General features: G+C 43.2%; 1 protein-coding gene across 1 annotated transcript in view; it reads right to left on the bottom strand.

Annotated features, from left to right (window-relative positions):
* srrm4 (serine/arginine repetitive matrix 4) overlaps window positions 1-14,432 on the bottom strand; it is a 363,549-nt gene that overhangs the window by 90,327 nt on the left and 258,790 nt on the right. The window contains exon 2 of the mRNA XM_078554655.1: window positions 8,312-8,449. Coding sequence (XP_078410781.1) covers window positions 8,312-8,449 — 138 coding nt within the window. The remainder of the gene's footprint in view (window positions 1-8,311; window positions 8,450-14,432) is intronic.

The following is a 14,432-nucleotide window of genomic DNA, read 5'->3' on the forward strand; positions in this document are numbered from 1 at the left end:
GACTCTCCTTCTGACAGATAAGCGTACAACTGGTTCGCGAGCAAAGCGACCCCATAATAGAACATAACAATTGGCAACGAGGCAAAACATGACCAGTTGACAACACCAAGGAAAGCTGCGAAAATGCCACTGAAATCAATCAGCCATGCCTTGCAGGCCGATTGTAAGAACATTACAATTGTAAGGCCTCACCATAGTTGTTGAAGTTATCTCCTTCACAATTTGGCTGCATCGAACCATTTGATCAGACCACCAATGGCTGGTCACATTATATTGAACGCCTCGCATTTTTCTTTTTCTATCGAGGGAGGAGAAGAGGCAGGCGATCCTCTTATCGACATGTGGCAGTAAAACTTACAGCCTAATTCATTGTCTAATGGCACCCAACACCCCGGATTCCAAGAGCTTTGATGAGTTGATGAGTCTTGTGAAAAGCCACTTTCAATCGAAACTGTGTATCAACGCAGTGTCTTAATTTCAATTCGAGGTGTTGCGGCCCTGGAGTTGCTTGCTATGTAGCAGCCTTAAGACAACTGACAGAGCACTGTGAGTTCGGGACATTGACTAATGACATGTTAAGAGACCGATTAGTGTGTGGGATTAATGAAGACGCCATTCAAACAAGGTTGTTGTCAGATACAAGTTTGGATTTCAGCAAAGCCCTGGAGTTGGCGCTCGCAATGGAGAGAGCAGTCAGGCAGTCAGAAGAAATCAAGGGAGCACAAAATGGCGCCATTCTTCATGTCAGGAGGGAGGCACCGGCTAGAAATGGCGAGGAAGCGTGGAGCTCCGTGGAAAGGCGGAAAACAGCTGCCATTAACAGACCAGCAAAAAGCACTGATTTAATGGATAAAAACCACATCAATAATAGCAGTTTTGGAACCAGACAGCCTGCAAGCGAATGACAATTTAAAAGAAGAGTGTTTCTACTGCCATCACAATGGGCATGCTATGCGATATTATAAAAAAAGGTTGAGGCAAAATTTCAAACAAAAAGGCAAAAGTCATGAAATTTATATAATGGAGGAGCCAGGGGAAACAGAGTCAGATATTTACTTGCTACACAATTTAAAAATGGGTAAAACAGAGCCAATCTACATTACAGTAGAAGTCAACAGAAAACCCATTCGAATGGAGGTGGATGCAGGCACATCCACGAGTCATAGGGGAGCACACGTTTAAGTATCTGAATGGAGGAGGCCACTCACTAAAGCTGGAAAACTCAGATGCCAGACTGAAGACATAAACTGGCGAAAACATACAAGCAAAAGGTTCCAGTGCAATGTAGAAGCCAGTCTGCTAGCCTACTCCTGATAGTGGTAACAGGGTAGGGTTCAATTCTACTTGGTCGGAACTGGCTTCTTTCTTTCTTATCGTGTCCAAGGACAGTCTATACATGGCCCAGCCAGAACTGGACACAGTTTTGTGCCTTGTTGTTGAATTTGGCAAGATCTGCAACAGTGCAGGGTTCCTCTAGCGATAGGCTTTGCAGGAGATGTTGCATAGTCTGTGGCTCAGTTCCACATTCACAAGTTGTCGGGCTGGTTGTATATCCCCATTTGCTTAGTGACACCTTTGAACGACCTACACCAGTCCTAAGTATGTTAAGGCACTTCCAGGTTGCCCAATTGCAATTAGCTCCTGGGGGAAGGCTTTCATCTGGTAGAATTTCCATCGCTGGGGGTTGTTCGAGACTGGTGAGCCGGTCTTTCCACAAGGCAATGCGGGCTTCAGATGGGGTTGATTGTAATGGAACAACACTGTTCATGAAGCTCTTCCTTGACTTTAGGCGGCTGGGTGTAGATGTATGACCATGTAGAGGGTGCCTCTCATCTGATGTTTGACGGAGTCGCTCTTTCTTGCTGGCTACCATTCTTCTTATATCGGGGGAGCAATACCCGCCAAGATATATAGGCTGTTGGTGTTTGTTGGTTTTAAACAATCTGTGATAAGTCGGCAGCTTGCATTCAGATCGGCATCCATCTTCTTAGCATGAGTAGATCTTTCCCATGCAGGGCAGGCGTATTCGGCAGTGGAATAGCAAAGAACAAGTGCACTGGTTTGCAATGTTTTCGAGCTTGCTCCCCATTTTGTGTTAGTGAACTTATTCAAGATGTTGTTTCGTGTGCTCACTTTTGCCTTTGTCTTTTCGATGTGGTTCTTGAAGATGAGGCATCTGTCAAGGGTGACTCCTAAGTAGATAGGGTGTTCGCAATGCGTCAGTGTTGCTCCACACCAGGTTACTTTAAGCTGGCGTTTGGCTTCACGGTTTCTGAGGTGGAATGCACAAACTTGTGTCTTTGATGGTTTGCGCGAAGGTGGTTTTCTTCATAGTAGAATGTTAGTCCCTTCAAGGCCACAGAAAACGTTTTCTCCACGGTGTTAAAATCAGTGCTTTGGGCAGTGACACATAAATCATCAGCATATGTAAAACGGCATGTGACACAGTACATAGACGTCTGGTCATTCGTGTAGATGTTGTACAGCAGCGGTGCAAGCACGCTTCCCTGAGGAAGACCATTCTTCTGAATACGCCACCTGCTGCGCTTCCCACCTAGTTCAACATAGAACCGGCGATTCTGAAGCATGCTTTCTACTGGCTTAAGGAAATAAAGTTGGAGCGGACTGAGATTTTTCAACTCAGAATGAAAGATCTACAAGAATTATTATAGAAATATGCCTCTATGTTCAGGGAAGAGCTCGGGAAGATTCAGGGGCTGCAAGCTAAAATCTTGGATCCTGGACCCAGCTATTTGAAGGCGAAGCCAGTCCCCTGTGCATTATGAGAAAAAGTAGATATTGAATTGGACAGGCTGGAAAGGTTGAGAGTCTTACGACCTGTACAATTTTCCAAATGAGCAATACCCATAGATCTGGTACTAAAGCCTGATCAGAGTGTGCGAATATGCAGGGACTACAAGTTGACCGTTAACAAAGCGGCCAGACTTGATAGGCATGGGCATCCTATACTGAAAATTGATGAATTATACTCCAAGCTGGCAGGGGGAACCACATAAAAGAAACTCAACATGAGCCAGCAAGTTGAGCTAGAAAAGGCCTCTTGGGATTTTGTGACTTATCAACACACATATGAGGTTATACCAGTATGCCAGGCTACCCTTCGGAGTCTCATCAGCTTGTGCCATTTTCCAATGGACTATGGAAAATTTACTCCAAGGTCTACCTCATGTTGTGGTTTATCTCAATAATGTCCTAGTAACAGGACTAACTGATGAAGAACACCTGCCTAACTTGGAAGAGGTATTGAAGCATTTCTCACAAGCCAGAGTACGCTTGAAAAGGGAAAAATATATCTTCCAAGCAAAAGAAGTGATTTACCTAGGTCATAGAGTCGACTCGCAGGGTCTTCACCCAATAGAAGACAAGGTGTGAGCTATTCGTGAGGCGCCCTGAAAAATGCCACAGAATTCAAGTCCTTCTTGGGAATGGTTAACTACTATGGTTGTTTTCTCCCAAATTTGTCAACAGTATTGGCTCCATTATGCGGGTTATTCAAGAAAAACCACAGGTGGACTTGGCAAGATCCACAACAACAGGTTTTTTATGGCAGTAAAGCAATTACTACATTTATCTGCCCTGTTGGTACATTTCGACTCAAAGAAAGAATTGATTTTAACCTGCGATGCATCCCCTTACGGAGTAGAGACAGTACTCTTCCTCCGGATGGTGGATGGCTCTGAGCGGCCCATTGGCTATGTCTCAAGAACACTCAGTGTGACAGAATGAAGATATACACAAATAGAGGAAGAAGGCTTATCCATTGCATTTGGCGTTAAGAAATTCCACCAATACATCCATGGTCACCACTTCACCATTGTATCCGATCACAAGCCACTACTAGGCTTGTTTTGGGAAGATAAGGCAATACCCCCAATCGCCTCGGCACACATCCAAAGGTGGGCACTGATTCTAGCTGCTAACGAATATACTTACAAATATACCGGGAAGCCAGATTGCCAATGCCAATGCACTGAGCCGATTACCTCTAAAGGACAGCAATGTGAACGTCCCCATTCCTCAAGAACTTGTCTTGTTATTAAACTTCCTGGATTCATCACCAGTGAGTGCCAAACAGGTCAGAAAATGGACAGACTGCAATCCAGTTTTGTTGCAGGTCAGGGAACAAGTCTTGCAGGGATGGTCTAACGTGCCAAAGTCAGACAAAATGAAGTCCTATTTTAACAGGCGATACGAGTTCACCTGCTAGGATGGCATCTTACTCTGGGGAGCGAGAGTCATTGTGCCTCCCAGAGGAAGACAACCATTATTGATAGAATTGCATAGTGCTCACCCCAGCATTTCCAGAATGAAAATGTTGGTGTGGAGCTACTAATGATGGCCAGGGATGGACATTGAAATCGAAAACATGGTCAAGAGTTGCATGCAACACGTGCAGAAATTGTCTCCTTTTGCTCCCCTGCATCCTTGGGAATGGCCAGGAAGGCCATGGGTCCGCCTCCATGTTGACTACGTGGGGCTTTTTTTTGGGCACAATGTTTCTCTTACTTATTGATGATTACTCCAAATGGGGTCGATGTTTACGAGATGAGTTCACCCACATTGACCCTACAGTAGAACATAATAGTCCCTCAGGCTATAGCCTCTGGTGACAGGCTGCTGACCCGTTCCAGGCAAAAAAAACTAACCATGGAAACAGACATAAGTACGTGCTTTCTCTGCCTCTTGTGCCACCATTCACGGGAAAGGTTTAAGAAATTATGAAATTGGGAAATTGTTGAAATTTTTGCTATAAGTCCATGAACATTAGGGTTTAGATTGAGACTGACCAAACCCACATAGAACTTTGATGCGCCCAGCTAAACAGAATATCTACACTGAATCTAATTCACCAAGCTTTTTCTAGGCTCTGTAATTATTAGAGTACTATGTTAATAGATGGAACTAGGCAGTATCTTCACACACATATTTACCCTCCATCACAGCAGGACCTGCTGTATGTTGTGACCCCCTTGTAGAGGCTCTAAATATACAAGCAGTAATGACATTTTTACATGCAGAGCATTCACAACTCCTAGGAACACTGTTATGAACAGATGGTCCCAATGAGAATTTTAATGGGATTTTTGTCAATGTCTTCTCCATGCACCTCCGGCAACTAATCATAATATCATATTATAGCTGCAGGATTAGCTAATAAAAGCTGAAAGATCACAGATTGGAATGCCCTTTAATATTCTGTGAGATTCATTAAAACCTTATATCTTATCTTCTTTCGTGTCTCTAATGAGGGTCCAAAAGTGCATAGTGCTGTGCGACAAAGGTTTTTTTTGTTAAACATCACCTTTACTATTTAATTGGTTCTTGATGTAGCCACGGCTTGAAGGCTGAGCCATTAACTTAATTTTTTGCCGTCTGGTTGCATTATATATTCAAAGCATTGTCAAATTAAAACTATATCCTCTCTGGCAGGCCATAAAAGCCAGACATGAATAGGATTCCAAATTTAACCAACATCTTTCTATTCAGTATATTCTACCTTTGCAGTTTTGGTGTGGATGGTGTCCATAATTAATTTATCCTCCTCAGCCTTCGTTAAGCCAAAATTGAAAATTACAGAATATTAAAGGATCATTAGCTACTGTATCATTTTGTGAATTTACCTTCCCACTCATTTACATTGTTTGGACATTTATCTATAATGGTTTGCAGTAATCTATTAGCAGTCATATGAGCTAAACAAATGAGCTAGTCTGCACAATCATCACTTGGTGGATTGATCTTAATTTGCAAAAAAATTATTCAAAATTGCAATAAGAAAATTGTGTTTCTAGTTGTTGCTGTTTGAGATGGTTACTCCAATATACACAAAGTATATGAACATCCTACTTAATAAGATTTTTGTGAAATTGAATAGACCTTTTTATTAATTTGCTCATGTTGGGTGTGAATATTGTAAGAAGCTTACTTGATGCACAAAATAGAAATAAAATATGAATTTGTGGCACTTAGGATATTATGCAAATCAAACTTGTTTTGGCTCTTCCCAATTTTCAGTCTTCATCTCCTGAAGGCATTGACTCATACTAAGCTGCCTATGAGCTCAGGCGTTCGTCCTTTCTCTTTGAACTTGGGCAGTGAGTATCAACAGGTTATTTCATTGTGGCCATTATCACAGCCAAACACGATTTGGTTTTATAATTCTGATTATTACTTGCCTGGAAAGTTGATCTTTCGATCTCCATGTCATCCAATTAGAGCCAATCTTGAGTGAAAGAAATTCCAGTTTCCCCATTAGCTCAGCAAGTTTACCTAGTAAGTGGTCCAGCCATATGCACTGTCAAAATTCCAGTTTCAGCCTTCAGGTTGTGCTGAGTTAACTAATTTTAAACAAAGGAGTGTTTGTGGTGCTTGAAATGGGTTGAGCACTCTGCGTTTTAGAGGAAGAAAGCAAGTGGGAATCCTCCTTCCGTTCATTATTTATTTATCCTGCTGGAATTGTACCTGTCTGAATTTTGAATGAGAATCAACTATCCTAAGTGACAGCCACTGTTCAATGGCAAAGAGTGATGAATTTAAGGTAATTTATATCAGCAGAGAAAAAGTATTGGTGATACTTAAGGGATTAAAATTTGCCAAATCTCCAGGTCCTGATGGCTTGCCTCCTATGGTTTTAAAAAGGTAACTGCTGAGATAGCAAATGCACAGGCTATGATTTTTCAAAATTCCTTAGATTCCAACCACACCTCCCCCCCCAACTTCTCTCCCCGCCCCCACCTTAAACCAGCTTATATTTCACTCCTCTCCTAATATCACCACCTTCAACACCTCTTTGTTCTTTTGTCTGTGACATCTTTTGGTTATCTGCTCCTATCACTGCTTGCTTGTCCCTACAACCACCCCCCGCAACCCCACTTCTCCCCCCACCCTCCCCTCCCCACTTCTCCCCCCACCCTCCCACCTTAAACCAGCTTATATTTCACCCCTCTCCTAATTTTGCTCAGTTCTGTTGAAGGGTCATGAGGACTCAAAACGTCAACTCTTTTCTTCTCCGCCGATGCTGCCAGACCTGCTGAGTTTTTCCAGGTAATTCTGTTTTTGTTATGGAACTTGTAGATGTTGATGTTCAGTGAGACACATTCAAGGAACATAGAAAGTTAGCATGCAGGGATGCCAAGCAATTAGGAATACAAATGGCATGTTGGCCATTATTGCAAGGGAATTAGAGCATAAGTATGAAGGAGTCGTGGTCCAATTATATAGGGTGACGAGGCCACAACTGGAATACTGTTACATTTACCTTGGAGGCAGTACAGTGAAATTTCACCAGATGGGTTCCTGGGATGACAGCATTATATAATGACGAGCGGTTGTGTAAATTAGGCTTATATTCCCTGCAGTTTAGAATAATGAGAGGTGAATGAATGGGCTTCATCGAGCAGACACGGAGAGGTTGTTTCCCCTGGCTGGGGAATCTAGAACACAAGAGCGAAGCCCCAGAATAAGGGGATGATCATTCAGGACTGAGACAAGGAGAAATTTCTCATTCAGAGGATTGTAAGTCTTTGGAATCTTCTACCCTAGAGGGGTAGAGAATACTCCACCATTGAGTATATTTAAGGCTGAGATAGATTATTGGTCTTTCATAGAATCAAGGTATATAGCGAGGAAACAGGAAAGTGGAGTTGAGGCAGAAGATCAGCCATGATTATACTGAATGGTGGTGCAGGCTCGAGGGGCCGAATGATCTACTCCTGTTCCCATTTCTTATGTTCTTATTTTCTCACATGAATAATTTTCACTTGAACAGGGTCCACAGTCAATAACTTCAAGACAGCAGAGTAAAAAAAAATTGGAAAGTAAATGAAACCTGATGATACGACTGTGGAGGCACTGTAGAAAAGCGAAGTAATGTACTTAAAAATCTAAAAAATATCAAAGGAAACAAACATGTAGAATAGGAAATCATAGAATGATGAAAGTGAATGCAAAAATAAAAAATAGAAAGATATAATTGGAAAGAAAAGTGAATTAGGGGAACAGAAAATCAAGGAAGCTGAAGAATTTTTGGTGTTTGTTTTCGTTGTTTAATGTTTCCTGACCTGATTTTTAATCATAGCACCATAACGTTATGGTCTGTTTCATCAGCAAAAGATAATGACTAGACAGTGTCTAGAATTCACAATTGTTTTCAATGTATTCTAATCCTAGATGATGGTCTTCCTGGCACTGATGAGTAAGAGGAGGAGGTTGGTGTATGCTAATAATGCTAACAGTGAAGGAGGGAATATTACTATTGGACAAAATTAAAGCTGAAAGGTAAACCTCATACCTGCGCAGTCTGTGGTGATTTTGCTGCTTGCTTTCCTTGACCTTGCTGCATCCATTTGTACTCGAGGCCTGCACCACTGCACTTGATGTCTCAATTCTCCTTTCATTGTTCCTGTATGACTGGTAGCTTGATGTACCACTGTGTTAAAAACAGAAGAAATGGAGAATTTTGTTAAGTATGATGAATGTAAGCTCAATCCATTCATTGTTCGACACAAAATGTGAGGGAACAAGCACCTGGTTAGTCTCAGCAGTGGGGTTATCTTTCATCTTCCTCACTAAGCAGTAATATGACAGTGTGGATCAAACTCCTGCTGTGGAACACATCTGATTTTCATCCCGTTGATTACTGCCCAGGAAGGGATGGTGAAAATGGTCTACTTTGACTGTACTGTGATGTTTCATTGTAACTGTATGAAAATGAGGGTGACCAAAATGGTTGCTTCAATGGCATTTCAATTATTAGCCCCAGTTCTAAACAATTGTTCAATACTGCTGTCATAACACCAAGTTCTATATGGTACAGTAATTATCCCCCGCGTTTCATATTGCTTGGCGATGAATGACATATACAGTCTTTATCTGTTCAAAACAATTCAGCAAAGGTGTTAAAAGCTGTTTGTCATCTCAATAGTTTACGAGATATTGCACTAAAACATTGTTCACTCAAACAATGTGAAAGGGTCACAGTGAGGCGCCCATCATGCGAGGATAGAAATCTTTTAGAGATTGAAATCTTGCCATGGAAGCGGGACTGTAGAATGATATGGACACAAAAGATTCAGAGTACAAAGCATCAGAGTGCAAAAAGAAATAGTGTAGAGCTTTAACAACTAGTGACAGTAGTTTTCACCTGTTAATCACTGGTAGATTATCGCTTGATTTACTTGCTGTGATTATGTCACAGTTGGCAATGCTTTACTGACATGAATCAGAATCGATATCCACCCCTTGCTGACAAAAAAGGGCCCAAAAAGAGCCTCTTATGTCCTATTGTAAATTTTAGTATACAACTGAGTGCAAGAATGAAATCCTTTCCTGGGATTTAAGTAACTCCAGACCCACAGCAATGTGGTTGACTCTTAATTACCCTCTGAAATGGCCGAGCAAGCCAGTTAGTTGTATCAAGCCGCTAGAAAGTCTATAAGGAATGAAACCGGATGGGCCACCAAGCATCAACCTAAGCACCGGAAACAACAACAGCAAACTCAGCCCTGTCAACACTGCAAAGTCCTCCTTACTAACATCTGGAAGGCTAGTGCCAAAATTGGGAGAGCTGTCTCACAGACTAGTCAAGCAACAGCCTGACATACTCATACTCACTGAATCATACCTTACAGATAATGTTCCAGACACAACCATCACCATCCCCGGCTATCTCCTGGCCCACCAGCAGGACAGGGCCAGCAGAGGCGGCGGCACAGTTGTATACAGTCGGAAGGGAGTTGCCCTGGGAGTCCTCAACATCACCTCTGGACCTCATGAAGTCTGGTGGCATCAGATCAAACATGGGCAAGGAAACCTGCAGCTGATTATCACACACTGCCCTCAACACCCGACCCCGTCAGCTGATGATTCAGTGCTCCTCCATGTTGAACACCATTTGGAGGAAGCACTGAGGATGGCAGGGGCACAGTATGCACTCTGGGTGGGGGTACTTCAATGTCCATCACCAGGAGTGGCTCGGTAGCACCACTACTAAATGAGCTGGTCGAGTCCTAAATGACATAGCTGCTAGACCGGGTCTGCAGCATGTGGTGAGGGAACCAACAAGAGGGAAAAACATAATTGGCCTCATCCTCATCAACCTGCCTGCTGCATGATCCATGACAGTATAGGTAGGAGTGACCACCACACAGTCCTTGTGGAGACAAAGTCCTGTCTTTGCATTGAGGATACCCAACATTGTGTTGTGTGGCACTATCACTGTGCTAAATGGGATAGATTTCAAACAGATTTAGCAACTCAAGACTGGGCATCCATGAGACGCTGTGAACCATAAACAGCAGCAGGATTGTACTCAACCACAATCTGTAACCTCATGGCCTGGCATATCCCCCACTCTACCATTACCAGCAAGCCAGGGGATCAACCCTGGCTCAATGAAGAGTTCAGGAGGGCATGCCAGGTGCTGCACTGGGCATACCTAAAAATGAAGTGTCAACCTGGGGAAGCTATGACTCAGAGCTACTTTTGTGCCGAACAGCATAAGCAGCAAGTGATAGACAGAGCTAAGCGATTCCACAACCAACGATCAGATCTAAGCTCTGCAGTCCTGCTACATCCAGTCGTGAATGGTGGTGGACAATTGATGGAGGAGGCTTCACAAATATCCCCATCCTCAATGATGGGGGAGCCCAGCACATCAGTGCAAAAGATGAGGCTGAAATATTTGCTACAATCTTCAGCCAGAAGTGCTGAGTGGCTGATCCATCTCAGTCTCCTCTGAAGGTCCCCAGCATCACAGATGCCAGTCTTCAGCCAATTCAATTCACTTCACGTGATATCAAGAAATGGCTGAAGGCACTGGATACTGCAAAGGCTATGGGCCTTGACAATATTCGGTTATAATACTAAAGACTTGTGCTCCAGAACTTGCCCCACCTCAAGCCAAGCTGTTCCAGTGCAGCTATAACACTGGCATTTACCCGGCTATATGGAAAATTGCGCAGGTATGTATTGTACACAAAAAGCAGGACAAGTCCAACCCATCCAATTACCACCCATCAGTCTACTCTCGATCATCAGTAAAGTGATGGAAGGGGTCATCAACGGTGCTATCAAGCGGCACTTGTTTAGCAATAACCTACTCACCGATGCCCAGTTTGGGTTCCACCAGGGCCACTCAGCTCATGACCTCATTACTGCCTTGGTTCAAACATGGATAAAGAGCTGAATTCACGAGGTGAGGTGAGTGACTGCCCTTGACATCAAGGCAGCATTTGACCGAGTGGCATCAAGGAGCCCGAACAAAACTGGAGTAATTGGAAATTGGGGGGAAAACGCTCTGCTGGTTGGAGTCATATCTAGCACAAAGGAAGATATTTGTGACAGTTGGAGGTCAATCATCTCAGCTCCAGGATATCACTGCAGGAGTTCCTCAGGATAGTGTCCTCGGCCCAACCATCTTCAGCTGCTTCATCATTGACCTTCTTTCCATCATAAGGTCAGAGCTGGGGCTGTTCATTGATGATTCCACAATATTCAGCACCATTTGCGACTCCTCAGATACCGAAGCAGTCCATGTCCAAATGCAACAAAACCTGGACAATATCCATGCTTGGGCTGACAAGTGACACCACACAAGTGCCAGGCAATGACCATCTCTGAAAAGAGAGAACCTAACCATCACCCCTTGACATTCAATGGCATTACCATCACTGAATCCCCCACTATCAACATCTTGGAGGTCACCATGACCAGAAACTGAACTGGACTAGCCATTTAAATACTGTGGCTACAAAAGCAGGTCAGAGGCTAGGAATCCTGCAGCAAGTAACTCACCTCCTGTCTCTCCAAAACCTGCCCACCATCAACATGACACAAGTTGGGAATGTGATGGAATAATCTCCATTTGCCTGGATGACCGCAGCTCTAACAACACTAAAGAAGCTCGACATCATCTAGGACAAAGCAGCTCGCTTGATTGGCACCTCATCCATGGTGGCAGCAGTGTGTACCATCTACAAGATGTAATGCAGAAACTCACCAAGGCTCCTGAGACAGCATGACTGCTACCATCTAGAAGGACAAGGGCAGCAGATGCATGCAAACACCACCACCTGCAAGTTTCTCTCCTCACCATTCTGACTTGGAACTATATTGCCGTTCCTTCACTGTTGCTGGGTCAAAATCCTGGAATTTCCTCCCTAACAGCACTGTGGGTGTGCCTACACCACATGGACTGCAGCGGTTCAAGAAAACAGTTCACCCCCACCTTTTCAAGGGCAATTAATGAATGAATAAAAAAATTAAAAAGTAATCAGTGATTTAGCTTTCTTGAATTCACTTGTGAGCATCAACTTTTCTATATGTAAAATTTGAGGTCATAACCATGTGTGAGCCCTATGGTACTACATAGTGGGAAGTAGGGGATTTGGAAGCTGAGGACAATAGTTTTGTTGGGCACTGTAGTGTGAAAAAAGGCTTGCTTTAAATAGCACTTTTCATGACCACTGGACATCTCAAAGCACTTTACAGCCAATGAAGTACTTTCGAATTATAGTTACTGTTGTATTGTAGGGAACACTACGGCCAATTTGTGTAAAGCAAACTAACAGCAATGTGATAATAGCCAGATAATTTGGGGTTTTTGTGTGATGTTGATTGTGTGTTAAATATTGGGCCAGACACCAAGGAAATCTCCAACCTGCTCTTCTTCAAAATATGTCATGGAATCTTTTGCATCAACCCAAGCAAGCAGATGTGGTCTCGGTTTAACATCTTGTTCAAAAGATGGCACCTCTGACAGTGCAGCACTCCCTTAGTACTGCACTAGAGTGTCACTGTTGGTTTTGAATGCTCAAGCCCTGGCGTGGGACTTAAAACCATGAATGGGGGCAATGGAAACCAAGAGAGTCATGATGACTGAAATAATATAGAAAGGGAAAGATAGTAGAGTGCTTCAGGTTACAGTAGGAAAATTACTTTTCTACATATTCAAATACTGAAACTGCAAAAAATAATTTCATTCCTTGTGCAGGAGATTCATTACTTGTTTGGATTTGATTAAAAAATCTGGTCAGTTAGAGATAACAAACAGAATGTAACTAAAGAATCAGTTACAATGATCAAGTCAGCAGAGTAACAGAATGGGAACAAATAGCTTGGGGCTAAAATGAATTGCTTGTTATCTATACCTGCAACAAGCATACACTGAAGCATTACTGGGGAAATTCTTCAAATTACACACTAGTGGTGAGAAACCTTGCCTACAGTCTGTGTACATCAGAAAATTACTGAGAGTGGATGTAATCTTTCAACATTGACAGGTAGGCTAGAATCTCAAAATGGTTTGGGTCTTCTGCCAACACTTTTGTCTGGAGTACATGAGAACGCAGCTTCTATTAACACTCAACATCTCTTTAGTCATGAAGCATGTTCCTCAGTAAGCGCTATCTGTTGAGTAGAGCACAAGCTGGTACCTAATTATGGTGCATATTGCACCAGTGATCACACAGTTTGATCATCATAATCCTTGTTTCATTCGAAAAGCAGAAAAAAAACATCGCAGTTCCAATGAAAGATCATTGATCCGAAAAGTTGGGCGGAATCTCCTGGCCTCACCAGCAGCAGGAAGTTTAGCAGGCAGGGGAACTTAATTTGGCGGGAGGCTAAGAATCAGCTTCCCAACGGCGGGTTGAACTTTAGGAATTATGTTCTTGGAGCTTTAAAGGTGTGTCGAAACTCCCAGTGCACAATGCAAAGCCCTTTTGTATGCATTAGCAAGCCACGCATGCTTATTAAAAAGCCACCTTGCCAGAAATAAGTTCCCCCTCCAAATTAGGTTCCCGCCAGCAAGAAATTAGAATGTTTACTTTTACGACTGCGCATAAGTGGCATGCACCTAGCAAGGTAGACTTCATCCATGATTAATGGTGAATTGCTATTGCATTGTCCTCTTTGGGGAGCACCTGCAAACGCCAGCCAATGCTTGAGAGCGGGTAGTGGTAGATGATGACCAATGAAAGGAGGAAGGGTTAGCGGAGAAGGGTGGAGCAGTGGCTGGACAAAGGTGGAAAGGATAGTGCAGGATGTCTGGTGCCCTCTAAATATGGCACCCAGATCTTCAATCCCATGAGGTAATGGCCTGCCCCAACTGCAAGAAGCAGTGAGCTCTTCGCGAATGCATATTTAATGAGCTGAACAGCGCAAGATCACGCATGGTCAGCCACCCCACACCCACGCCCACCAACCCCCCGGAGCAGAAATCACGCCTGCTTCCACTCCCAACTCCAAACTTACACTCCAGAATGGAAGATTCCGGGCGTTAACTCTGTTTCTCTCCACAGTTGGTGCCTAGCCTACTGAGTAGTTCTAGTATTTTCTGTTTTATTGCAGCATGAACCACTACATATGGTCTAAAACCATTGTTTTGTTTAACACTCTGAGCACTGTATATA

The sequence above is a fragment of the Cetorhinus maximus genome, chromosome 12, assembly GCF_964194155.1.
Source record: "Cetorhinus maximus chromosome 12, sCetMax3.hap1.1, whole genome shotgun sequence".
NCBI classification, from domain to species: Eukaryota; Metazoa; Chordata; class Chondrichthyes; order Lamniformes; family Cetorhinidae; genus Cetorhinus; species Cetorhinus maximus.